General features: G+C 41.6%; 1 protein-coding gene across 1 annotated transcript in view; it reads left to right on the forward strand.

Annotated features, from left to right (window-relative positions):
* The first annotated feature begins 5850 nt into the window (after nucleotides 1–5850).
* The window catches only part of XKR4 (XK related 4), a 216178-nt gene continuing 196494 nt past the window's right edge, over nucleotides 5851–25534 (forward strand). Inside the window, exon 1 of the mRNA XM_027889536.1 lies at nucleotides 5851–6791. Coding sequence (XP_027745337.1) covers nucleotides 5941–6791 — 851 coding nt within the window. The 5' untranslated portion in view covers nucleotides 5851–5940. The remainder of the gene's footprint in view (nucleotides 6792–25534) is intronic.

Below are 25534 nucleotides of genomic sequence, written 5' to 3' on the forward strand. Positions count from 1 at the left end.
AAACCTGGAACCTGTTTATCTAGCTATCTGTCTGTCTATCTATCTATTGATCTAGAATGTGCAGTTGAATGTATTTACATGTTTCTAATGTTTAGACATTCTGGAAATATAATAAAAGAAACCAGGGCCCCAATTCTCCATGAAGTTTAAGTATGTGCCTAAAATGTAAGTATATGCCTAAACCATAAGCGTATAATCAGTCCCACTACTTTGATTTACAGTCTTCTTAAATTTAGGTGTGCACCTAAGAACTGCACTACAGTGTGTCTCTTTCTTTCCTGATCTCATGTGGTGGGTGCATATGCATTGGCATTTTCACATGAAAATTAAGGCCAAAGAAAAGGGATTTAGTTGTACCAAATACACATATCAGGATGTTATAAAGCAAAGTAATTTCAGAAACCAGGGAATATTCCAGGGTAATATTTGCAGTTGCAAAAGTAGGCTAACATATCTACACACTTGATTCAACCTTCTTTTTCAATTTTAAAAGTAAGTACCTAGTTTGAAAAATGTTTCTTTGCAAATCTACTTGTAGACATATAAATAAAATATTCTTAAGCTAAAGCAAGCAAGCAGTAGCTGTTTATACTTGTTATGTTTCAAAAATATATAGTATTTTAATATTAATTTTCTAAACAGCATACCAATTTACCAATGTATTTCTGATTTGTGCTTATGTTAATTTGCTGAAATATAGGCTTCATTGAATGGAAATGCATTCTTCCTTTGCAGTGGAGTATCTCTGTTATCAGAGCATGCAGTGGCATGTGCCTGTCGTGAACGAAGCTAGTTGGGCAAAAAGGCAATTAAGTACTTCAGTGCATAAATATTAAACATACAGCCTACAGTACAACTTCCACTGACACATGCATGTACAGTTTAAACATGAATCTATTGAAAACACCTAAAACCCCCAAACATTTTGGAGAATTGCTCTTACTTGGTGCTCCTGAGAAATTGATTTAATGTGCGTGTGTTCCTGAGGGCACTGTTTTAACATGGAAAACTAGTTAAAGCCAGATTTATAGAAGACATAGCAGAGAGACTCTGTCTGAATGAATGAGAAAACAAATGTTCATGGGGAAGAGAGGGGAGGGAAGGGGAGGGGAGGGGAGAAGGAGGGAAGGAAGGGAGGGAGGAAGGAAGGAAGAAAGGAAGGAAGGGAGGAAGGAAAGAAGGAAAGAAGGAAGGAAATCTTCTAGCAGATTCACCAGATCTTCTGGAAGACATCTCCAGATAACTCTTTATGGCTTAGGACTTCATATATTTCTAAGAGGGGCTGCTCAGGAGCTTTGTTCAGCAGGAGAGACTGGCCCATTGCAAGCCCATTGCATCCCAGGACAGTAGGGTTATGCACAGCTCCTTCATGACACAGAACTACTCCCCAAGGGACTGACAGTAAGAAAGCTAGGCTTTTGTGCCAGAATGGTTCCATAATGTGTCAAATCCAGTACAGCAAGCTCATTCTAATGCTTCAGTTACTCTGAACTAGAAGAAAACGCAGAAACATCAAGTGCTAAACGACAATTGCCAAAAGTACTGCCAAGCAAAAGAAAATAGATTTTGGAATCATTTGGAATGAATGTATGCAAAAAATTAGTAGACCTGTACAGTATACCTATATTCTAATGCAAAATGAGAGATATGCAAGCAAGAGCTTGAGTGTATTTTGAAAGGGCAGTTTGTACAATATAGCTAAAGAAGACTTGGAAAAACATATTAGGAATGTGAAGAGCTAAAAAATACTTTTGAGTAAAGATAAGAGGATTGGAACCCAGAAACTTATTTCCTGGACATTTAGGTTTCAGTTGATAATGGTCTACAGTGAAAAAAAACAAAAAGACACAGACAAAAAGTACTCCTAAAGTAGACATAGATTATAAGATATTGTAAGGGGCAAAAAACGGAAACAGCAGTTGTAACCCAGAACAAAAGCAGTGATACCCATAAAAATGTTTTCTTTAAAGAAAGTTGGAGAAAAAGGAAGCCAAGAATAAAATCTCATTCAGATAAAAATTACCTTCACATGAGAACTAAATATACCTTTTTTTCTGTACTTGGTTTAGGAAATACGCATGATGTAATCTCACTTTTGCCCTTCAATTATATTTTGTAATTAATAATTTCTGAGATTTAGTGCCAACATTGGCTAGCTGAATGCATGCTGCTTTGTACACTGTGTATATACAAACTCTTCTGGCCTTGATACAGCTCCAAAGAAGTTATGCCAGCTTAAAAAAGAGGAAATCTGGTTCTATTATTATTATTATTATATGGGATGCTTTTTTATTTGTTATCTTTAAAGTGAGAAAACAAAACAGAAGACATTCCTCTTACCGAGTATCAAACAGCCTTTAATTTAAGTGTTCATCTAATGCACTGTCTTCATTTAACAGACAGTTATTGTTAACATGAAAATGAGTGGGAAATATTATTTACCTCTCAAATGCAACAGTAGCTGAATCCAAGGAGGGGAGGGGAGGTGGTGAGGGAACAGAAAAATATAGAAAGGGATGTGTAAAAATCTCTCCACCACAGAGAAATATCTGGCAAACTGAATACCTTTCAGGTTTACAGGTCTGAACCCACTGTGATGAATTGGAGTCTTCCTGGAAGATGGATCAATTAGTTTTGTCAAACTTTACCCTTTAGTGAAGTGGTTCAGGGCAAACATACCAGAAAATTTGCCCCACATAAGGAGCAGGGAGGAGAGGATGTCAGGACACTTGGCCCCAGCAGTTACCTCCTCCAATCTGGAAAGCAGTGGAGTTCTTAAATTTCTACTGCATTGCTCAAAGGCACCTTCTGCCCTTTTAGGAAGTTGAACCTCAATCTTCTCCATTTTATTCTATCCATCTTAAATCTGACACCTTTGAGCAACTCTCTTACCCCACCTTCAGCCCAAGCAATTTAGGTTAGGACTTCAGTTCTAGGAGCACAGTTGTTCTCTCACTCTCACCCATGTATCACACTATAACTTCCATTACAAATTTGTGGCATCTTTTAGACCTGCATATGTCAAAAAGACTCAATTAAAGTAACTTAAAGTGCACACTATATCATTTTATTAAAGATGTAACTTTAAGCTCTGGGGATACTGTATAACACCTTCCAGTACCTGAAGGGGCCAAGAAGAAAGCTGGAGAGGGACTTTTTGCAAGGGCATGTAGTGATAGGGTAAGAGGTAATGGCTTTGAACTGACAGAGGGCAGGTTTAGATTACATGTTAGGAAAAGAATTGTTTACTGTGAGGATGGTGAGACACTGGAACAGAAGTTGTGCATGCCCCAACCCTGGAAGTGTCCAAGGTCAGGCTGGATGGGGCTTTGAACAACCTGGTGAAGTGGAAGGTGTCCCTGCCCTTGGCAGTGGATTGGAACCGTGTTATCTTTTAGGTCCCTTCAAACTCAAACCATTCTATGAAACAGAATAATGCTGAAAACTTGTTCATATATATAAGCCATAAACTTACTGCTAAATTAGCTTTGTTATTAAGCACCTTCTCTGCGGACAAGGTGGTCCTGGAATCATAGAAGGAATCAAAGAATAGTTTGGGTTGAAAGGGACCTTAAATGAATGTACTGTATTATATGTAGCTGCTGACCAAATTATGAAAAGATATCTTGAGAAAGAAGTGATTTGCATTACAAGTCTAAGGCAAGAAAGATCATATGGATTGTAGCGAGAATAAAACATGGGGTTCCAAAAGGAATTAAGTTATACTATTGTAACAGAGATTGGACAGCAAATGTGTATTATTTGAGAACCACTACGTGACAATGTAGTTAAAGACTCCTGTGTGATAACATGCAAAATAGCTCACCAAATTAGTTTCGTGTATGGTCTTCATCCTCCCAAATTTGATTTTTGTGTGCTCAGCACTCTTTGAATAATACTGTAATGCATGCTGCAGTCTTTTCCTGAAATGTGGGGTATATATCAGTAAAAGCTAATTTCCTAAAGGCAATTTTATACTTACTACGTACATTTAAGAGTTAGAAGACAGATTTTTCAGCTGTCCATATGACTTCTTCTGTTTAATTAATGAACTTAGAGGGACTATATTTAGTCACATAGCTTAACGTAACACTGCCCTATCACAGTCTCACTGCCATTCCTATTAAGATATTTCACCAACGTGGTGGAACTCTCTCACTGCTCTATTTTAAGAAGGGAGAAAGCATGCTTATAAAATATTCCAGAGGTTTTAAAAAAAAAAAAAAAAAAAAAAAAAAAAAAAAGTGAAGAGGTCAGTTAGTTGCTCATCCCGTAGGGTTAGAGATAGAGATTGCAGGAGGACAGAGAGGGCAGAAGGGCCAAGGGTGGGCGGCAAATGCCTCCCCATCCCGCCGGCAGTCCAAGCCCTATGACACCTGTGTGACTCCCAGAGGCAGGAGGCTGGTGGCCTGCCGTGAGCGGGTAGCCACCGTACACTTGCATCCCTCGCCGGGCTCCGCGGGCGACGGCAGCCGCGGACCGCCCGGGGGGGGTCTGTGCTCCCCGACGGTAAGCGGCCGCCGGGTCCGCCCGGGACGGCCGCTCCTGGCCTCGGCCGCTCGCCGTCCGAGTTGGGAAGTGCCAGTGGGTCCGGTTCTGCTCCCGAAACTCGCTGGGTGAGCTGTGTGTGAGGAGCGGCCGCGCTCCGTGTGCAGCCGCGGCTGCGGGGAAAGGGGCGGGGAACGGTGAAAGGCATCGTGAGTTCGCCTAGTGAATTTTACGCCTAAAACACGATTTCTCCAGGTGGCGGAATAAAACGGTGTCTCCTCACCTTCCCCCGAACGCCTCTGAGGCAGCGTGAGTCACGGCACAATGCGAGAGCTGCACCTCGCACCCGCGTTTCACAAAGTTAGGGAGCGGCGGCGGCGCTTCCTACGGGACGGCCGGGACAGCGGCGGGAGGCTCAGCGGGACTCGCCGGGCCGGGGGCTCAGCGCGGCCACGCGGTGTGGCGGTGGCTCCCGCTCCGTCGGCCGGTAGTCACGGCTGGGCATCGCTGCCGGGGCCGGCCCCCAGTCACCGCCTCGGGGTGGCGGTGGCGGCGGCTTTCCTCGGTTCGAGGATCCCCGCTCGCAGCGAGAAGTCCGGGGTGGCGGGACAGCTCTCCTGGTCGCCCCGTCCGCATCCACCCGCGTCCCGCCACTCCACCCCGCGCCGGCGGGGCAGACGCAACCCACACTGCTCCTAGGACACCGGGGATCGGCAGCAGAGCCGGCGGCAGCGTCTCGACCTCCTGTTCCAGCGGCCCCGGCCCCGGCCCCGGGGGGTGCCGGCCACACCCCACCCCGCCCCACTCCCTCACCGCCCCGCTCCCTTGCTGCCGCCGCGCCCACCTCCCCGAGCCAGGCGGTAGAGCGACTGCTTTCCCCCGCCGCCGCAGGGCCGTGCTCCGCACCCTCGGGACAGCGCCGAGCCCTCCCCTCCCGGCCGCCGAGCGCCCCCTTCCCCGCCCCTGCGCCAGTGCCGGTGCCGGTGCCGGGCGGGGGGCGGCGGCAGCGAGGGAAGAGGGATGAGGTCATCCTCTTTCCCGGCGTCAGTCAGCTGGGTGGTGGCGGCGGCGGGTGCGGGCGGAGGCGGGCGGGGAGGCGGGTGCGGGATGCGCTGCTCCGGGCAGCGCAGCCCTGCCTGCTCCCGGCTCGAGCGGAGCGCGGCGGCGGCCCCGGCACCGCCGGCCCCCGCGGAGGCGGCGGCGGGGCGGGCGGGCTGAGCGCGGCTCCCCGCAGACAGGCGGCGCTGCGGACGCGGCCGCCGCGGAGGAGCCGCCCGCGGGCGCGGAGCCCTGCGCGGAGCGGGGATAGGGGACGCGGGGAGCGGCGGGTCCGCGGCGGCGGAGGGCGGGAGGCAGGAGTCAGGAGGCGGAGGAGGAGGAGCAGGAGGAGGCGCGGGATAAAGGAGCGCTCGCTGCTCCCTCTCGCTCTCCGGCGGGGCTGAGGGAGGCATCATGGCCGCGAAGTCGGACGGGCGGCGGAAGATGAAGAAGGGCGGCGAGGTGGCGTTCACGCCGCTGCAGAACTCCGAGCACTCGGGCTCCGTGCAGGCGCTGGCCCCGGGGCTGCCCGCGGGCTCCGGGCCGGGCGGCGGCAGCGACGACGACGAGGCGCCCGGGGGCGGGTGCTGCAGCAGCGGCGGCGGCAGGGACGGCTCGGGCGGCGGCTCCCGGTGCTGCTGCTGCTGCGGCGGCGGCGGCGGCAGAGGAGGAGACGGCGGAGGGGGCGGCGGCGGGGGCTCCCGGGGCTCGGGCGGGGGCTCGTCCTCCTTGTGCTTGCGGCTGGGCAGGGAGCAGCGGCGCTACTCGCTGTGGGACTGCCTCTGGATCCTGGCCGCCCTGGCCGTGTACTTTGCGGACGTGGGCACCGACATCTGGCTGGCGGTCGACTACTACCTGCGGGGCCAGCGCTGGTGGTTCGGGCTCACCCTATTCTTCGTGCTGCTGGGCTCCCTCTCTGTGCAGGTCTTCAGCTTTCGCTGGTTCGCGCACGACTTCAGCACCGAGGACAGCGCCGCCACCGCCGCCGCCGCCGGGCACTGCCCCGCCGCCGAGAGCAAGCTGCTGGTGAGCAGCGGCTCCGCGGCCGCGGACATCGACGCCGCTCGCCCCAGCACGCCGCAGCGACAGGCGTCCACCGCCAGCAAGGGCAACGCCACCAACAGCAGCAGCAACAGCAGTAGCAACGCCGCCGGCAGCGGCGCCGCCGGTCCCCGCGCCGGCGGCGGCCGCTCCGCGACCTGCGCCTTCTGCATCTGGCTCCTGCAGTCCCTCGTCCACATCCTGCAGCTGGGGCAGGTCTGGAGGTGAGGAGCTGGGCGAGGGCGGTGCGGGGGCCGGGGCCTGAGCCCCTCGCCACGGGGGAGCGCTCCTGGCCGCGTGCGGGACCGCGCCCGGCGAGCGCCGCCTGCTCCACCTCCGGGTCCCTCTTCGGGACCCACCGGGCCGTCGGGGGGCTCGGGGCGGCCAGACCCCCGCCAGGGCTGTGAGCGGCACCGGGCGCGGCGTCTCCTACCCCGCCGAGGGGAGCCCCGCCGGGTCCCTGAGCGCCCTGTGCCGCACGGGCGGCCGCCGCCCCGGGAGGCTCCCGGCTGCCTCCCGTCCGCACAGCGCCAAGTGCCCTGAACCTCCTGGGAAACTTGCGCCGGGGGCTCGTAAAATAAAAGAACCGGTAGGGGAAAGGTGCCGTACCCCCGTAATAATGCTCATCTCCTGGTGTCCTAACATGTGGCCAGGACACCGTTGCCGCCAGCTGGCTGGCAACTTCACTGACAGTGCAGAGTTACTTTCTGGTAACACCCCGATGCTGGTTTTCGAGATGTACACATATGCTGAGAGCAGTCATCTCCTTGTTATGCATATCCGTTTTCTATATATGTGATGTATTAAAAGAATGTCTTCTAAATCAAACTTTTGAGTAGCAGTTCTCAAAACCATCCACAAAAGACGTAACTGCGTTGTGGGAAGGATGTGCTGAAGTAGGTTGTGGAAGGCACTTACTGCAAAAGGAGATGACATCATAGTTTTCAAAAGTAAACTTTTCCTTTGATTTGATCAAATTTCCAGGAAAGATTCATATGGAAACCGAATGCTCTTCAAATACATTTAGTGCTTCCTGAAAATTGCAGGGTTCAGAAGGCATAGTGTATAAAGAGCTAAAACTTTCACATAAAATTTTAGAAGACAGATGCAGTGTCGAAGAAGGTCATGCAGTGGGGCAAATGCACTAAAGTAACAGCTGAAAATACCTTTGGGGTTTCTTGTCCGAGAGATGAAAAGAAATTCTGTCATCCTTCTGTTTTGGAAACAGAGGATTCTCAATTATTTCATTAGAGAGTTTAATTTGTTGTTACTCGAAAGTTCTAAGGCTGAAGTTTTTAACATCTGTCTCATCCTTTTGAACAAAGACTGGCTTTTGCTCTGTATTAATGCAGTATCAGGTACCACTAAGTTCTGCTCGTGGCCCTTAAGCATCGAGTCCAAGTGCTGCTAGATAGTTGACCAAAGACCTTAGGATGCCGTAACTATCTTACCTGAGTATTTTGTTCATTGTGACAAATGGAATTTTCTAAACTTGTGAAACTAATCCAAAGTTACAGGTGTGCTCAATATGAACTATGACACTACTTGAGAGGGAACCAGAATTTTCAACAAAAAGTGATGCTTTGCTTTGGATCTTGATTGGTCTCATGCTCCTTTATTGGGTACCTCCACAGCTGAACACAAGTTAACACAAGTTAAATTTAGGACTTTGTGATGAGATGGTTTTTATGTAATGTTTAGTCTCTAACCTGCAGAGACAGAAAAGTAGGTACAATGGCTCAAATTGTGTGTAGAAATTCATGTTGATACTGACCCATATAGAAGACAAAACTGTGGGTCATGCTGAGCAACACAGAAGAAAGTTTTACAAGGTCTGGTGTCATGTGGAGAACACAAAGAGCAGGGAGGGCTGTGGGTGGAGCAGGATAGGATCTTATACTGTGCAGCACTTCTGTCAGATGAGGTGTCTGGGATTTAGAGCTCTCTAGCTGCTAGCTTTTTGATAAAGCACAGTCTTTTTTAAAATCCAATTTTCTCCTTGGAAGAGCACCTATTCCTCTATATTTAAAGCTAGCTGAGTCTCTTTTGATCATATGTAGCTTTTATTTGTGTTTTATGTGCAGCAATGTAAGACTACCAGAATATTAGACTGATGAGGCAAGTTAGGACATTATTTATGGTTTAGCCTGTTACACCTTTTTTTTCCCCAGTGAAAGAGAGACATAGAGTTGTTCATCTGTCAGTAACTTTTTAGTATTTATTTGCAGTTTTCCACAAACATACAGATTGTATGGTAGGTTGTATGCAGTGTTGCATATCAGCACTTCATAATTTATTAAAGTGACTTCATTTTAATTCCCCACATATATTCCTGATAAGGGAGAGCCTTAGGAGACACATCAGCACCAAAGAGGAGAGGTCACATCAAACCTGAGAAACTCTGTACATAAGCATGGCATCAGAGCTAACATGATCTGTGGAAATTTTCTGGAAAATAGAGTGTCTATTTGAACACTTAGTAGTCCAGAACTTTTTCTCTGCAGTGTAACACTGGCAATGGCTTGAGTAAATAGTTCAAGCTATTTAGGTGGAAGGAGTATCTGAAGTGTTTTCCAGTTGCCTGTGTTTGGAGACTAACTCCTTCTTTGATGCAGCTGAACAGACCGGGCTGGCTGTGTGAGCACCACAAGTGCACACGCACTGGGGTCACCATCCACCCAGTCGACAAAACCCATGTTACCCTTTGTTCTGTGCCTCTCACTGTGTTTTCTCTTAGCTTTCAGTTTTTCCCCTTCTCTTTTTCTTCTGACCCTGGTTAAAACTCCCCTGTGTCTGCATTTAAGTTTTTTGTTACTTATTGCATTGAATTTCCTACAGGCAAAAATGACAGAGAAATGCCTGTCATACTAGGAACCCTAGTATCAGAGTTCATTGGTTTTGTGTAAGGGCAAGGATATCAGGGAATGAGGAGAAAGTTTGCTGGTTCCTGATTCTCAAGATACTGAAATTGGTGCTCATTCTGTTTTTATGTGGTGTTTGTTGTCTTTTGTCTCCTATTAAAAACATCCCATTACCAAAGATTTTTAGGGGAACTGTGTCAACTGCTTCTTTAAGGAAGCTATCCTGAGGAATGGGGGGCACAGCTGCCAATACCAACATTCTTAATGTTTTTGCATTAAATTAAAAACAAACAAACAAACAAAAAACAATCCAAACCTGTAAAAATGTGGTTTTAGTAATTAGTTCTGTCAGGATGACTTTTAATAATTTCAAAGCTTTTCCTTTGAGATTAATTTTTTGTTTACATATATACTGAAAGACAGATAATTTAAAATGATTATGTGTTAATTTTAACTAGAATGTGCTAATGGGAAATGAATGAGATCTTTAATGTGGCATGGAACAATGCTGGAAATAGGCAATCTAAAATTACTAAAACAGTTTTTATTTCTAGAGTATAAAGAAGGGGAGCTCCAGGAGCAGCTAAGCTGCCAGTCAGTTCTAAAAAAAAAAAAAAAAAAAGTAATTTTTTTTCTTTTGAAATCAGTATAGCTTTTTTCTTTTCCCCACAAAATTTAGAATATTGGATTCCTCTTTTCTGAAGGATAAACATTTGATTTTCTTTTTTCTCTGGGGGCTGGATATTCACAGACTTCCTGATAAAACTGTCCTGTTAAAATACCAGTGAAGCCCCTGAGGACCTGCTTGCCACAGCAAAGTGCAGCTGCTAGGCCTTTGTTGGCAGCTAATTTCATGTTAAAATATGATCATTGATGGAATTTTTTTCTTCAGAGATAGATACAGACCCATTTCTTTAACAGTACTTCTACTGTTTATCAATACATGGGTATGGAAGCCACACTATGGAGCCCTGTTCTCCCAGGCATGTGCTGTGAGAGAACTGGCTTACTGTCAGTAGACTTGGGAGTTCAAGGAAGATGTAATGCATGGGGTCTTTGTATTCCACTGAAAGGAAAAAATGAAAGCAGGTGCTTTAATTTATAGTCTATAAGGACTATGTAGAGGAATATGGGCCAGTACAATTCAGATAAACTATTGCCCTTTGAGCTGGCATGAGAGTATGTAACCACTGCCCTTGAGCATCCCTTTGATTCACTAAGCTTCCCAGGCTTAGCCATGGCTTTCAGATTTTGAAGAGGATAGCAGGACTTGGTGACTGGATGCAAGAGATAATAGCATTCACTTGGTGTCTGCGAAGCTGGTTCATTTCCTTAAAAAAAAATTTCTCTGGCTGAGGTTTCTTTGGGCTGGCAGGATCAGATAGCCATGCTCCTGAAGCTGGCTAAAGGGGTCCTGAGACCCAGCCCTGGGGAGGGGTGTGGGTTGTAGGAAATTTGGTGGACAAGGGGAGGAGACTGGAGGGCTGCTGGTGCCCAGCTTGTGGTGTCTGGAAAGCAAGAAGTAGCTCCCAGAGACAATTATTGTGCCTTGAAGCTGGGTGGTGTGAGCAGTTTGCCTTGGTGCTTGGAAGTTCCCACAGTGTCTGTCATTTTGTCTGAAAGGCTGCAGTCGAAGTGCCTGAAAGGGAACTGTCAAGTTTCTGTAGCCAACAAGGCCAGAGGAAAGGTGAATCATTGGAAAGAGGAGGACTAGAAATTACCCTTTAAAATTATTTCTGGATAGCTGAAATAATACTGAGATGATTAAGTATATCCCTCTCAACAGAGTGGGGGTTTTGAGATTTCCTAGCTGTGTGGGAATCCACCTGAAGAAGGAGGAGACACCAAGTTAACTGCTGGCCCTTCCAGGTGCTATTTTCCAGGGCAAGTGCCTGTTCCAAAGTGGGTCTAGTTGCCTGGTTTAGCTATATCTGCTTATGTGAATTAATAAGAAACCATTATCTTGCTTCACCTTCCTGATTCTTTTTTGGAAGAAAAAATAGCTGGAGCAAGGTTGTAGAGGCGATGCTGGATTCTAAGACCAGGGTGAGTTGCAGTTTCTCTGCTGCCCTGCGGAAGCATTTTTCACAGGTCTGGGTCATCTGCCAAAGAAATTTCATTGCCTGTGCTCATAAGCTTCACCTATTGAATAACTTTATGCTTTTAGAATCAGGAAAAAAAAAAAAAAGGGGAAATGGTGCCTGCTCTGTATACTGCCCTGTATATGAGAAATCCTTACAGCTTCCTCAGGTGCTCATTATTAAACATGACTGGACCCCTAAGATGGAACTGGGAGCAAGGTAGTTCAATTAAGAAAAACATCATCAGTCTTAGCTCGACTCCAGACTTAAATAAGTTCATTTGGTTTTGCTCTGCATAGTAGTTTTGACACTTTTGTTCAGTAGTAGTGTAGGAGTTCAGTGTAGTTATGTGGTCAATCATTCCAGCTGCCATTGGACTTCACACTAAGATGTGATAATATCTCGATCTGACACCAGTTTTTCTCACTGTTTTGAAATCTGTCAGATAATTTGTCACATGGAGTCCAAATTTATGAATCATAGCCATCTCCTAGACAAGATTATTGCATATCCTCCCCATCTGTCTCTTAGTGTAGCGAAATGCTACCACTCAGCAATACCATATTTCTTTTACTGAGTTACTGCAGTGCTTGAGTTAAAGTCCTACTGGCTAACTATTTTGCTTGCTGTATCTTTAGGTCTCAGGAAGGTGATGGGCTCCCAGAAATAGCAATTAAAGTTTTCTTTTTTTCTCCTTCTCAGCAGGATTAGAAGGGGCAGCCCACCCTGTGAGTGACCTGACCATATTTAAAGTTGTGCTAATATATTCAGCAGAATAAATATTCAAAATGGTTTGGGTTTTTTTTTTCTTCTTTTTCTGAAGACAGTGGTATGCAGATGAAATCTGTGCCTTTCATTTTTTTTTTTGGAAACACAAAAGTGAAGATTTACTATGTTCTTAAAAATCTCTTACAAGTCTGCATACAAATCAGATTTGGTATTCAGTTTATTCTAATAACCTTAGATATGTGTAAAAGATGCTGATGTACTTTAGAAGAAAGATACTGTGCTTTAATAATTAACAAGCATTCTCTCTGTGGAGAATATTTATCAGTTACATAAGTTTTCAGATTTTCAAAGGACTGCTTAAGCACTAAAATTTCTGATTGCTCAATAGGTCTAGTAGGAAAACTAATATTTTATGCACAGAATGCTTTCTAGAAACTTATGTATGAGAAGGATTTATATTTGGATTTTTTCCAAAAAAGTGGAAAATCTGTATGATTTTAAGGGATTGTATTTCAGAGGATTTCATGTCACCATGTGTACTTATTATTCAAGAGTCCTCCGATACTATGCAGGAATGAATATACAATACCATAATGAATAAACATGCCATGAATTCAGAGAAATGCTTCACATTATAAGTTGTTTCTATATATTGTAAAGTTGCAACCAAATCAGTGTGTTGGTTATTTTTTGGTTTTGGTTTGGTGTGGGTTTTTTTTTTTTTGTTTGTTTNTCTATTACATACATCGGGGAAAGTATTTATTGCTGGTCATTTTACATATCCACATCTCCTGTGAGAAAGGAAAAAAATGTGACATCATCATCTATAGCCTCAGTTATCCTGTTTCACTCTTCAGGCTATTTACATCACAGTTTACGTTGTTCAGAAGAGTACTCTCCTTGTCAGCTGCTGAGTCCTTAATATTTGTCCATAAGGACTGACTTGACCACGAAGATACAAAAGTTCTAGTAAAATTAAAATAAAATCAATACCTATGTCACTTATAACAGTATTACCTCGTTCTTCTGTCTCTCTGTTCCAATTAAGTAGCTTTTAATGTAAGGCAGATAAATCACAATGGTGACTTACATTTTCAGTAAACAGGTTGTTTGGAAGGAATTTATCAAGCACAGACAAAATCAATAGCTCTTTTACTTGCATTTCAAGTGGAAATTTGTGGTTACTAAAGTATATTTACAAGGTGATGCCATTTTTGTCCATTTTAGCACAGCTGCCAGTTGTATACATTGTGTCAAGTGGACATATAGGAGTGGAAGTGGCAAACAGGCTATAAAAAGAACTGTTTCGATTTGCTTGATTTTTAAAATGAAAGGAGGCTAATATAAAAGAGAACATGAGGGAAAATTGATTGAGCATTTAGAAAAGGAAGCAGGTTCTGAAAAGGCATAGGAATGCCAGTTAACCCTCCAAACTATGTACCTAACTCCAGTTTATTTTCCTTTCACCATTGACCAAAGAGGGATTATTTGAATAATTTTCTAAGTGACTGCTTGAGAAATTGTAGAAGGAGGCAGGAAAACAGAAGTTTTGTACGTCTGGGCAAACTCACAGCAAAATATGTTAGATACACAGAGAAAATGCTAGATAAATTCTGATTACAGTAAGTAATTATCTGAACAATGATAAATACAAATGTAAGGTATCAGTGTGGCACCAGCTGACAGTGAAGAGAGTGCTCTGAAGCATCTTTTCATACCTTTTAGAATTAAAAAATAATAAATCTTGGGTATATATTTTTCCAAGAGATTTTACCTGAATTTTCTGGCAACCATAACATAAATTATCATCTCCCCATAGGCTCTGAGTGCTGAAGTGGTTTGTTATCACTCTCCTTCTCATTCTGTTTACGTGCCTGAATGGCTGAAACGGGTTGTAATGTATTTTTTCTCCCAAGATAAAATAATTGCTATATTATGTTATTATTTTCATTACTTTTCCTTTGACGACAAGCTTGCGCTGTTAAGCATGTTCGTGGTATAAGACTTGTATGGCAAGCCATATAAATCTTTATGATTGGCAGAGATAATCAGTGGGGGTGGTTAATGCTATCAGTTACAAATTGTTTGATGGCTTGAGTTGGAGCTTGTGGAGCGTGACTGTTTTGTGGGGTGTTGTCAAAGGAAGTTTGGCAGCCAGTGATGTGACAGCTAAAGTAGCTACTTTTTGTTTGTCTAAAATTGGAAGGTGTGACTTAGACAAGACTAATGTAGCAAGGATGGTACCAGCTGCTTTCGAGAAAAGATGCAGATGTTTTATGGCGAATAAAAAGTGAATTAACCTAGAGATGGAAGGACAGTTTTCCTTATTTCTCTCAGCTATTCTGTATCAGATTGATTTCTACCCTTAAGAATGAAGGTTAACATTGCCGCAGTTTTCCACTTTACCCACTTTAATGGGATGTTCTCATGTAAACATCTAATTTTTTCTAGGATCCTGGCAATTTCTTTGAGTGGTGTTTTTCCATGTATAGTGCATAGGATCGGTAGATTACTTCTGGTAGGTCCAAGGAAAGCACCTTTAAGTATCAAGCACTAGCCTTCAGCTATCTATAGAGGGATCTATACATGCATGGAAAGCAACAGAAAGCCACTGTGCTGATATTTTCACCATTTGCTTGTGTGGAAAAATAAGCTTTGTCATTATGAATGTGCTGGGTTTCTATGTAAAAGAAGAGTATAGGTGGAGTTGTGTATCTTCTTATTTTTCTTCAACCCTAATCTTTATATGTTCACTTTATACGGAAATCTTTCTGTGAGCCAGATCTAAAATAGGACTTAGATCTGCAAAGCAGAATTAAGTTACTCTTCAGGCATATAGACCTGAAAACATGACCTAGAAAATTGGACTCAACAGACTTGTTAGGAAGGTTTTTTTACTGTGAGGGTGACAGAGCACTGGAACAACCTGCCCAGAGAGATTGTGGAGTTTCCTTCTCTGAAATTATTTAAAGCATGCCTGAACATGATCCTGGAGATGAACTTGTTTTTGCAGGGGGCTTGGACTGCATGGTCTCCAGAGGTCCCTTCCAACTCCAACCATTCTGTTATTCTGTAGTTCTGTGATTCTGTGTGAAGTTTCTTAAGGAACTTAAACATAATGGACCATAATATTCAACTTGAAAGTTTCATACAGGTTTGCATTTTGGCTGTGTCCAGAACCCCCCCAGCACATACAGCTGAGTTCCTCTTTCTTATTTAAGCCCATTGCAAACCAGATGCTAGGCTGCAGTGTCACCAAAATCCCTTAGTGGATTCAGTTGGCAAGCATTGTTTATACCTGCTTTATGAGCAATGATGAGCTTACATCCCTGACAAATATTGCTGACTCTGCTTTGTTTTATAGTACTGGAGAAATGTCCCTTGAGATTAGAGTGTTTGCTCAGGTTTTAGGAGATCTCAGTCCACTGCCCTTTCCAGCTATGAGGGATCAGATCTTGTCTCCCTGAGTGGTTTCTGCAGTGATGCCTAGGTGAGGCTAGATGGGGACATTTTCCTGCCCTTCCTGCTGGAGCTGTGACATAACACTGTTATGAAATGTGAGGCCAGAGAGGAAGACCTAATACTTAGGGACATCTAACAGGACCAAATACAGGTTTCTCTTTACTGCCTAAATAATTTTTTTCCACCTTTTACGACCTTTTAACTGTGTCTCTCTCATCCTAAAAGTACACCACCAGTATTTCTGTTTACAAACATTCATCCTTCATGTATAGTATAACCACAAACACCGTAATACAGATCCATATGAAAATGCCTGCTTAGCTTATGGGAGTGGCTCTAGATAAACTGAATTAGCTGAAGGATTGGTTTATTAATTTTTTCATAATTTTTCCCTGTTTTTGATGTGTCCATCCATAGTTGTTTCACACTTCTGCTCTGTTGTCTGTTGCAAAAGTGAATAAATAGTAATTTAAAAATTGCAATTTAAAAATGGCTATAGTTCCTGGTTCTTGCTCTGAGTTTATTTCCTGATAACATTTTTGTAGTTGATTTTTCTCAACATAAGAAGCAGTGTTGTGGATGAAATAGAACCCTATCTTCATGTCCCGGTTTCTTGTTTCCCAACTCGCTGCTAGTTTCACAGCAAGTGTAGCCCTACTTTTCAATATGGATAATTTTAGTTGTCTTTTGGTTGCCTTTGGTCTGAGTTTCAGAAATGAAGAACTGCACCTCCCTTTTGTTTTAATTGGAGTGGAGCTCGTTATCTTTTTTCTTTTTTTTTTTTTCTTTTTCCAATCAGGAAAAGAGGATTTAAAATGGCTCAGTTTGGCAGTTCAAAAGCAGTGTATGCTTCTGAAGATGTTACTTTTTTGTTATTTAGTACATATTTACAATCTAGTTGTTATATGGATATTATGAAGCTTAATCTCTGTAATATACATTGAGACAGAAGGAAATTCATCTAGCTAAAAACAATTCAAAACCAATTATCAGTTTCTGTCAAAACAAGTTTTAAGTTAAGCATGCTGAAAATATGAACATCTCTCTATAACGGATATTACTGGGCTTTTAAAGAAAGATTGTAATATCTTAAGGATTTCTTTCCACAAGGATTTATGCTTATTGCAACCCTAATGTGCTATACAGCTTAAAAAATTTCTGCCCTTTACCCCATTTCCTTTACCTACTTATTTTGCTGCTTCAAGTTAGCTCATCATCTTTTCCCTTGTGCTGTTTTCCTTATTTGTTAGTATGCTTTATAATCTGGATCCAGCATGCCATGAGAAAGAAAATGGCTTAAGTAACAAGAGTTGGGAATTTTTCTAAACAAAGTGCAGGCACTAGAACCAACTTCAACCCAAAGCTTACAAACACTGAACATTTCAGCTTCAAAACCAATTACTGGTATGGGTGACAACAGACAGATAGGCTGAGGGTAGAAACATTTCCAGTAGTAATGGTGGAAACTAGATTCAACACAAAATTCTTGGAAAAAACATAAATGTAAACAGAGTTCATAGTATATTAAACAAAGATGTTCTGTAAGTAAAGACTGGGTAATTATGGATTTACCCAAGTGAAGCCAAATACAGTGCAGAGGATAATTAATGTGGCTGAGAGAACTCAATAATAATGGCTTTGAACTTTTACAATAGTGTGTTAATGTATGTGTCTAAAGGAGGGCTTGCACTTACAGGCAACAACTATTTGTTAGCAATTTTTACCACACAGGTGAATTAAGAACTCATGATAAGAGAGGATGAAAATTACCTTACTGAACTAAGGGCCGTGTTTGGCCCTTAAGTATGCTGTTCATTATTTTGCTATGTATATCAAAACCAAGATTTTGGAGATGTACATTTTTCTATAACCTGTCTTCATTCTGTTTGCGTCACTTCTGCAGCACAGCTATTCCATTAATAATCCAATTGAGTAGAGAAATAATGAGTTATTGGGAGTGTTCTCTGCATGGTCAGACTAAATCAAGAAGGCTGCTGAGAAAACTAGCAAAGGGTGCAAAACAAGTCATGCCACCTACAGTCCTTAAGTTCATCTCTGAAGAGGCTGACTCAGCCCCTTGTAGAGCCTGCTGGTGTGTTTGGAGAAGCAGAGCATATAAGTCCAGAAGCTGAAAAGGCTCTAGTTGAAATGGACTCATTCCCTTGTCAGTTTGAACATGAACTCATATGCTGTCATGTAGACAGAGAATTTTGTGACTTTGTGGGTGCTTTGCACTCATCAGTGTAAAAGTATAGCCCCTGTAGAGAAAGAATTCTGGCCTCACAACCAACCTGTGATTTTTTGTGGAGCAGGTGTTTAACAACGTCCAACCTCACCTTTGTTGGTAAGGTGGCAAGCTGTTTGGAACAAGGTTTTCTTTCTGTTCCTTTGAAAACTTCATAGCACAGCAGGAGAATGACATTATGTGCAGGTTTCAGGATATTCTGTAATAAAAGTAATGAGGAGTTGCTGCTAGTTGTGGTTTAAGAGCATGTTCAAAATAGAGGAGTATTTTTGAGCAGGTACCTTTCCTAACTCATCCCAAAATCAATTCCAGACCTCGACTGAGTCCTTCGTCTTGAGACTATCTATTCTCACAGTGCCCATATCTTTATCACATGATGTGTGCATTCTCACAAAGAAGTCAACCTGTTCTGTGATAAGAGCCAGAATTTTTCTACAGGTCTAGCATCTTTTAACGTGACAGGCTTGTGGAATACCATACTGCTTCAGAATTCATGTTAAGGAGTTGTTATCAATAATTTGTATGGTGTTTTACAAATGAGAGACTTATATAACAAAAAAAAAAAAAAAGAAGAAAAAAGAAATTATATGTCCATACCTTTCTGTTTGTTAAATATCAGGTACTGGTTTGCTTTCTTTGAAGTGCAGAAGGTATTGTATAGGAAGAACATTTTGAGAATTTTGACTATCAGCAAAATTAAGTATATTTCAGTAATGACATAAAAAATGTTCCTAATAGATGCTCCAAGTAGGAAATAGAAGTGTATTAGGATAAAAAAGGTAGTATTTCAATTTTTTTAATGTAATAGTATGTCTTAAAGAATTTTAGATTTCCATAAAATGATTCATTGAGCTTTGAAACAATTGCCGTTTCAACGATCAACATGTAGTAACACAGGATGTTTTCAATAGCTCAGCAAAACCTATATCCCTAGTTTTTAATTTTATACCAGCACCTAAGGAGGAAAGATGGCCAGTAGCTTTATTTGACAGCCAGCACTAATATAGGAGTCCAACTTAAAAGGACACTGTTCATAACTATCACCATAAAAAACCCTTGCAAGTATTCTTTTGAAGTTCACTTATGGATTCGGTTGACTGTATTAATGACTTGTACTGATTTTTTGAGCTTGAGCTTTATTAGTGCAAATACTTATGAAAGGTGTATTTTAAGCCTGAGTGCCAGAATATTAATCAAAACCTAATTACATATTCAGTAGTAATATTCACAATTCATATGGGTCTTACTTAATTTCATTACTCATCCAATCAACGATCAGAAGCAATGACATATGATTTAAATAGCAAATTGTTTTGGATATTTCTAATCAGTAGGCACAAAGGATTGGTTATTAAAGAAATTAACTTTGGCACCTTGAAAACTGAAGAATAACCTTGAAATAAGAAGAAACTCAAAATTCACATCTGTTCACAGAAAATTTATAAAATATTTTTATTCATGCTTAATGTGTATAAAGTATTTGCAAATAAATAAACATTAGAAATATCATAAAAATATGTCTTCTAATGTCATGTCATAAATCATTCTTTGAAGAATTCTTCATGAATAACAACCTTAGGGAAGGAAAATGGAAGACAGAAGGATTATTTGTGTTGATTTCAAGTAATTGTTTTGGGTTCGATTATTGCCATTGTCAGTCAAGATGTACTTTATTGTGAGAATACCTCTTTGACCAAAGAAGTGCTATTTGGTTATAATGGATTATGAGTGACACTGGATTTATTTTACTATGTGAGAGTCTGCCACTGCTTCATCTGTGCTTTTGCCTCCCCATCCTCAAAAACCTGTGAAGTCTCCTTTTGAGAGGACAAGTCTTTGAAAAATGTGTCTGAGAACTTGAAGAACCAGTGGGACAGTTGGGTCGTTCTCCCTGTCCTGCTGTCACTTCATGCTCTGTTAGGTGTCCTTCATCTGCAGTACAACCCAAAGCTCTTTGATTCTATGATGTACTGCTCTTGAGGCCAGAGGAAGGCTGCTCTGTTGCTCCCTTGAAGGTGCATTTCTACGAGCAATACTGGACTCTAAAAGCAAGGAAGCACAAAGCCGTGGGAATAGTGTAGGAATGCTATTGATTGCGATTGCTGAATGTATATGTACCTTGATTTGTTGCAAGACATTTCCTGACACAGGCTATCCCACAGTTTTGGGGGTTTTTTGGTGGTTTTTTTTTTGTGTTATTTTTTAATGTGAACATTATTTTAGCATATAGACTTCACAGAGAGAAGAAATTCTTGAAGAAGTAAGGTAAAATCTGGGAACTATCTTTTTAATTTCCTTTTTCTCTTGGCAACTATTTTTATCATATTCAAGCATTAGCTCTGAGAGAGAAATAATGTTCACTTCAAAAGCTACTTTCTCCTCAATAAATAATTCAAAACCATAGATTGTTCATGAGGAGTTATCAACATACTAGTAGTAATTTAATATATCGAGCAATCGCACTCACTTTAGCCTACATATGATTTAAATAGAATATGACAGTTTAGGGTCTCCATTTGCCCCATGGCAAGTTGGGATCAAACTTGGCAAGTGATTGCAGTGTTCTCATATCTTCTGAAGAAGTGAATGAAAGTTGCATAATTCAGAGAGGATTTCTTAATTACATGCTAAATCAGAGTTTGCCTGCTTTTGTTCTGAATCCAAATTGTTGCCCAGGACCAACTTTAAAGCATGTGAATATTTTCTCTGCCCCTTTTTAACTAGCATCTCATAATATTGTCTCTTTTTTTAACCTGTTATTATTTTGAGGCACAGTTTCAGTGTATTAGTTACCTTTGATTTATCCCATGGGTGAAAGGCTGTGTCTACCCTTCCTCAACTGTCTGACACATAGGATACATCAACTGATGTACTACCTGCTTCCTGGAAGTTTTACGTCCTTTGACTTTTGAAACAGTCTTTTTTCTTGTCTTTCTTCCTTTGCCACTCATAACTCAAAACCCTACATGGAGTGTTAACTACTGGTTGTGCTGGGAGGATTTATGATTCTTATGGTCATAAATAGCTGTGTTAAAATTGGGCAAATTCCTTCTCATTCTAATCCTTTTGCCCTGTCGATGGGAAAATGCAGAGCTAGGAGTTCATCAGTGGCATAGGTATGATGTACTACTAGAACAAAACTACAGATCTATCATACTGAACTCAGGTTAGGACTTCTCTTTTCCTACATTATTTTTTCTGAAGTGGCTCAGATATGTTTACAGTTGTTTGTGATTGGTTCATCACAAATTTGACATAAACTTTCTTCTGTCTTTCTTGACAATAAGCACTCTCATGAAGGTTTATGGCTATAGTCACTTAAACCATATCAATTTGTCTCTGGTTTGCATCCATGGAAGTGGGTTTACATGGAAGGCAAGGGATGTCTGCAGTCAAGAGATGTTAAGTGCAATGCATAACTTTATGCATTTGCCCTTTGTTTTTTCTAGGGTCTGTATCTTCTAGAAAGCCTTTTGGTAGGTAGCCTTCTAACTATGCCAGAGTTTATGCCAAAGATATATAATGAAATCATACTTAGAGATTTGTAATTGTCTTGGTAATAAGATGCAGTCCAGGGCTGTATTTCTCTGGGAATATAGCAGATTGAGTTTGAGGAGTAACATGTTTTTCTGTGTTCTTATGAAGGAAATAATTGCCCTTCAAACTTCCACAGTACTGTCCAATTCATCTGGATAATAAGCTAAAAAGATAGCCAGGCCTTCTCTCACAACATGTTTGCCTGCAGGGAAGGCTGTACCTGAGTAATTCTTTCTCCAAAGTTTCAGTATAATATAATCGGAATAGATTTAGATAGGGTTTAAGGGAAGCCATACCCCGTTATATTAATCCATGTTTACCTGAGGAAATGTAATGCTCATTGCTGTGAATGTAATGCTGGCCTCGTTATTTAACTTCCTCGATAACCTGGTCTTTTATCAGAACTACACTGGAGATTTTCCTTTAGGAAAAAGTCTACTGATCATACAGCATGCATGAAAGGAGCAAAGAACATTAGGTCAGTGGCATTCGGAAGAAGTAAGGTACATTAGGTCAGTGGTAGATGTGTTTCTGCTTTGATTTAGTGTGTCTTTAAGATGTTCAGAAATTTCCTTTATGTTCCAGTGGGATAAGAGATTGGATGCATGATGGAGCAGTGGTGATCAGCACATAACTTGTAACGCTACAAGGGATGTGTTTTGAAGCATCAGCCATTACTCTGCAGCTGGATGAAAGAGACATCTAAACATGTGCTCTTCTTGTCTAACTGAGAAACTGGTCTCAGGCTGGTGCTGACATATCTGGAAGAAAGACTTTAAAGAGATATCTATCTCTCTCTCTATAAGGATACATGTATATATAAAATTAGCACACAAGGAGTAAAATGGGGAAAATGAGGATAGAACAGTGGATATGGAAATGTTAATAATAATTTGGTTATCGAAGAAAACTCTAAGCTGCTGAGAAAGTAAAGTGTCAATGGCACATTGCTGCTAGGATTGTTCAGTGGCTGAGTCATGCCCCTAAGGAAAAAGGTGAAACATTGGATACAGACTGGCCAAAAACCTGTGCAAGAAAAGTAAAGTAGAAGAGTCTGTGCAGAACCTCACGTGAGATCACGACTGGAAATAGGGGCTTGAATATTGTGTGCTGCTGAGAAAAGAGAATTCAAACTAGACACCTTTTGGTATACTACTAAGTATTAATGATATGTTGACTTGAAAAAGTGGGATATATGTGTTTAAAAACTAATTTTTTAGAAGGTGTGCTAAGGTCATTTCTTTGGGCTAGCACTGGGCTGCTGTAATGGATTGCTGGAGTCCTGTTGTGAGAAGGGAAGAGTAGTCGTTCCAGAAATCTATGTAAATGTTATCCATTGTGGGAGATTTAAATTACTTAAATGGATATTGGAGAGCGCAGCCTATTAGTAACCATCATAGATGTTTTCATGTGGTAAATGAGAGTCTTTATCAAGTGGGTAATGTATTAACAAGATGTGTTACAGTGTTCTGTTTTTTATGGGGATATTTCGGACTTTTTAGAATTTCTCAGTTGACAATAAGGACATTATGGAAGACTGATAACTGAATAACTTTCAAGAGAGTGATCACAGATAACTTCTTTTTATGTTTCTTGGGGAAATAAAGCTGCTAAGTGTTTTTTGTTTTGTTTTGTTTTCCACGAAAGAGCAAAATGCTGTAACTGAGTCAAATGGCGAGTAAGGGAGACTTGCAGTTTCAAATATAGAAATAAAGTCTAAATTTCTTTAAAATTAATAATGCTAACACTGCTGAAATCTGAACATCAAAAGAGAGAAAAAATCGTAGGATGTGACTCTATAATGAAGTGTTTGTTTGCAACACCATCAGGAATCTGCAAAAGACACCTTGTCCCCTTGCACCCTTCCCCTCCCAGTTGTCTGAGCAGCACTATGGCTCAGAGGCCAAGAGTTTTGGAGATAAAGTGTGACTTTCCAAAGCCAAACCAATATGGGCTTTACAGAAAAAAATTAAAAATAGCAAAACACTCTTCAGCTATGTAATAGGGACAGAAAAAGGGGGAAGAAATAGAGCTGCTATCTTATGAGGATGGATATTAAACATAACCTTAGATATGACTTGGTGCTTTCCCTCATTTTCTAATAAAGAGGTATATGTTAGCATGGTGGTAAATGGAAGACAGATATTGAAGTGGTAGTAAAACAGAAATAACCACAACTACAGTGAAAGCGACATCAAATGAGCTTATCTTTGAAAAATCAAAGGGAATTAATAATTCCCATTCCAGAATACTGAAAGAACTGGTGAATTACATCTGTATTTTGAACCTGTTAAGGTAGAAATCGTGCTACAGGGCTGTAGAACAGTTACATATTTAGGAAGCTGAGAAATAAAATTATTCGTCAGCTATCTGTCTATGAGTAAGTGATGCTATAAGTGTCCTTTCCTTTAAAAACTTTTCTAAAGACATATAGTTAAAAGGCAGGCAGGGAAAGAAATAAAGTGTAACAGGATCGGTACTGCCAGACTGACCTGAGAACTTTCTCAGTACTCTACTGAATTTTATAGGTGAAGGCAATGTGCTGTGTGTTTTTCACCTGACCAGGAAAAACCTTTGATGCATCCTGGAATTTTTCAGCAGAGCTGGACAAGAAGGGGATAAGCAAGAGACTGTAGAGTATGAAAAGAACTAACTTCCTTTCATAAGTTTTTAAGTTTCATAAGTGTTTAAGTACACCCAATGCAGCTGAATTATGGGAAGGGCACTGTGTGGCCACAGAATGGTTTTGCTGAGTAATCCAAAATCCATGGCACACTGAGAGCTTACATCCCTGTTAGCCTCTTCCTTCTCCTCTCATCCAGGAGACATATGTTTAAATCACTGCATTACTATTGTGCCAGATTTTCCAACCTATAGCTCTTTTTGTTTTCAAAATTTGGAATTTTATATCAGATAGAAGTTTGCATTTCACAGCCTGGTCTGAGCATATTGGGATTTTGTTTATTCTCCAGGCATGATCTGAGCAGATAAAAAAAATTGCTGGTGGAAATACAGTCAAAACAAATTGAGGCTTTCTACATTTTGATTTTGCTTCACAGAGATGTATTGTCACATGCTATGAAATCAGGGGGTTTAAAAACTTCAGAGTCAATGATTTAAGCTTCCACTAAACATCTTCTCAGATAGGATTCAAGCTTGTATATCTGTGGCATACCCCAAGACCATAGTTAAATTGGAGCTTTCCATATGTTGCAGCATGCCAGAAAATTTCACTTAAGCTTTGCTATGATAATATGTATACAGGACCAAGTTTTCTCAAAAGGTACAATATTCAGTTTGGATACAGAGTCTTGGTGAGACTTTGTTGGCTGCTTAGCAGCTGTGAGCATTCAGGTGTTTAGCTGCGTGTCTACAAAGTGACAGAGGAAACTTGTCACTGAAGATGAACTTTATATCATTTAGATCCCAAGTGTAGGGCTAAACTACTCCAAACAAAAGCTAGCCTGGGTGTTTTACTTGACCATGTGCCTTCTACTTTGTGAGACTGCCTGCTTGTGTTTTTTAGGGTAACGGTAAAAGGACTTTTGTCAGTTCCTGCAAATTGAAGTGGTGGTGGGCTTTTTACATGTAGAATTTTGTAGTATCCTTAAATCAAAATATATAAATAACGTCATGTTACTGTGGAAGTGGTTTCATTTTAATTTTTATACTTTAAAACATTCTCAACTGCTGCTGCAGAATAAGCAAAACAGCCAGAGAATGAGACAGAGAAACAGAACAGTGTTACATCACTGAGACAGAATATATATTCCTTGCCCATAGTTGGAATGACACAGGTATATGTCAAGCAGTGTTGAAGAGCTTTCTTTAGGCTGTATTCAGTAGAGTTTGTTGACTGGCTCATATTAGAATTTTTCTAACTTCAGGCGTAGATGTGTACCCTTTCCCTGGTGTTAAATAAATCTAGGTGCTTCAGAAACTGAGTTAGTCTGAAGAAAGAAAAATGATGTTTTGGTGTGAGTCTGGAATGCCTTTCCTGTCATGCAGAGTGCCACAGCCCCTACTGGTTATGTAGTACTTAACTGAATGTT

This window comes from Empidonax traillii, unplaced genomic scaffold, assembly GCF_003031625.1.
Source record: "Empidonax traillii isolate 1590-97213 ecotype Southwest subspecies unplaced genomic scaffold, ASM303162v1 scaffold264:size1143063, whole genome shotgun sequence".
NCBI lineage: Eukaryota > Metazoa > Chordata > Aves > Passeriformes > Tyrannidae > Empidonax > Empidonax traillii.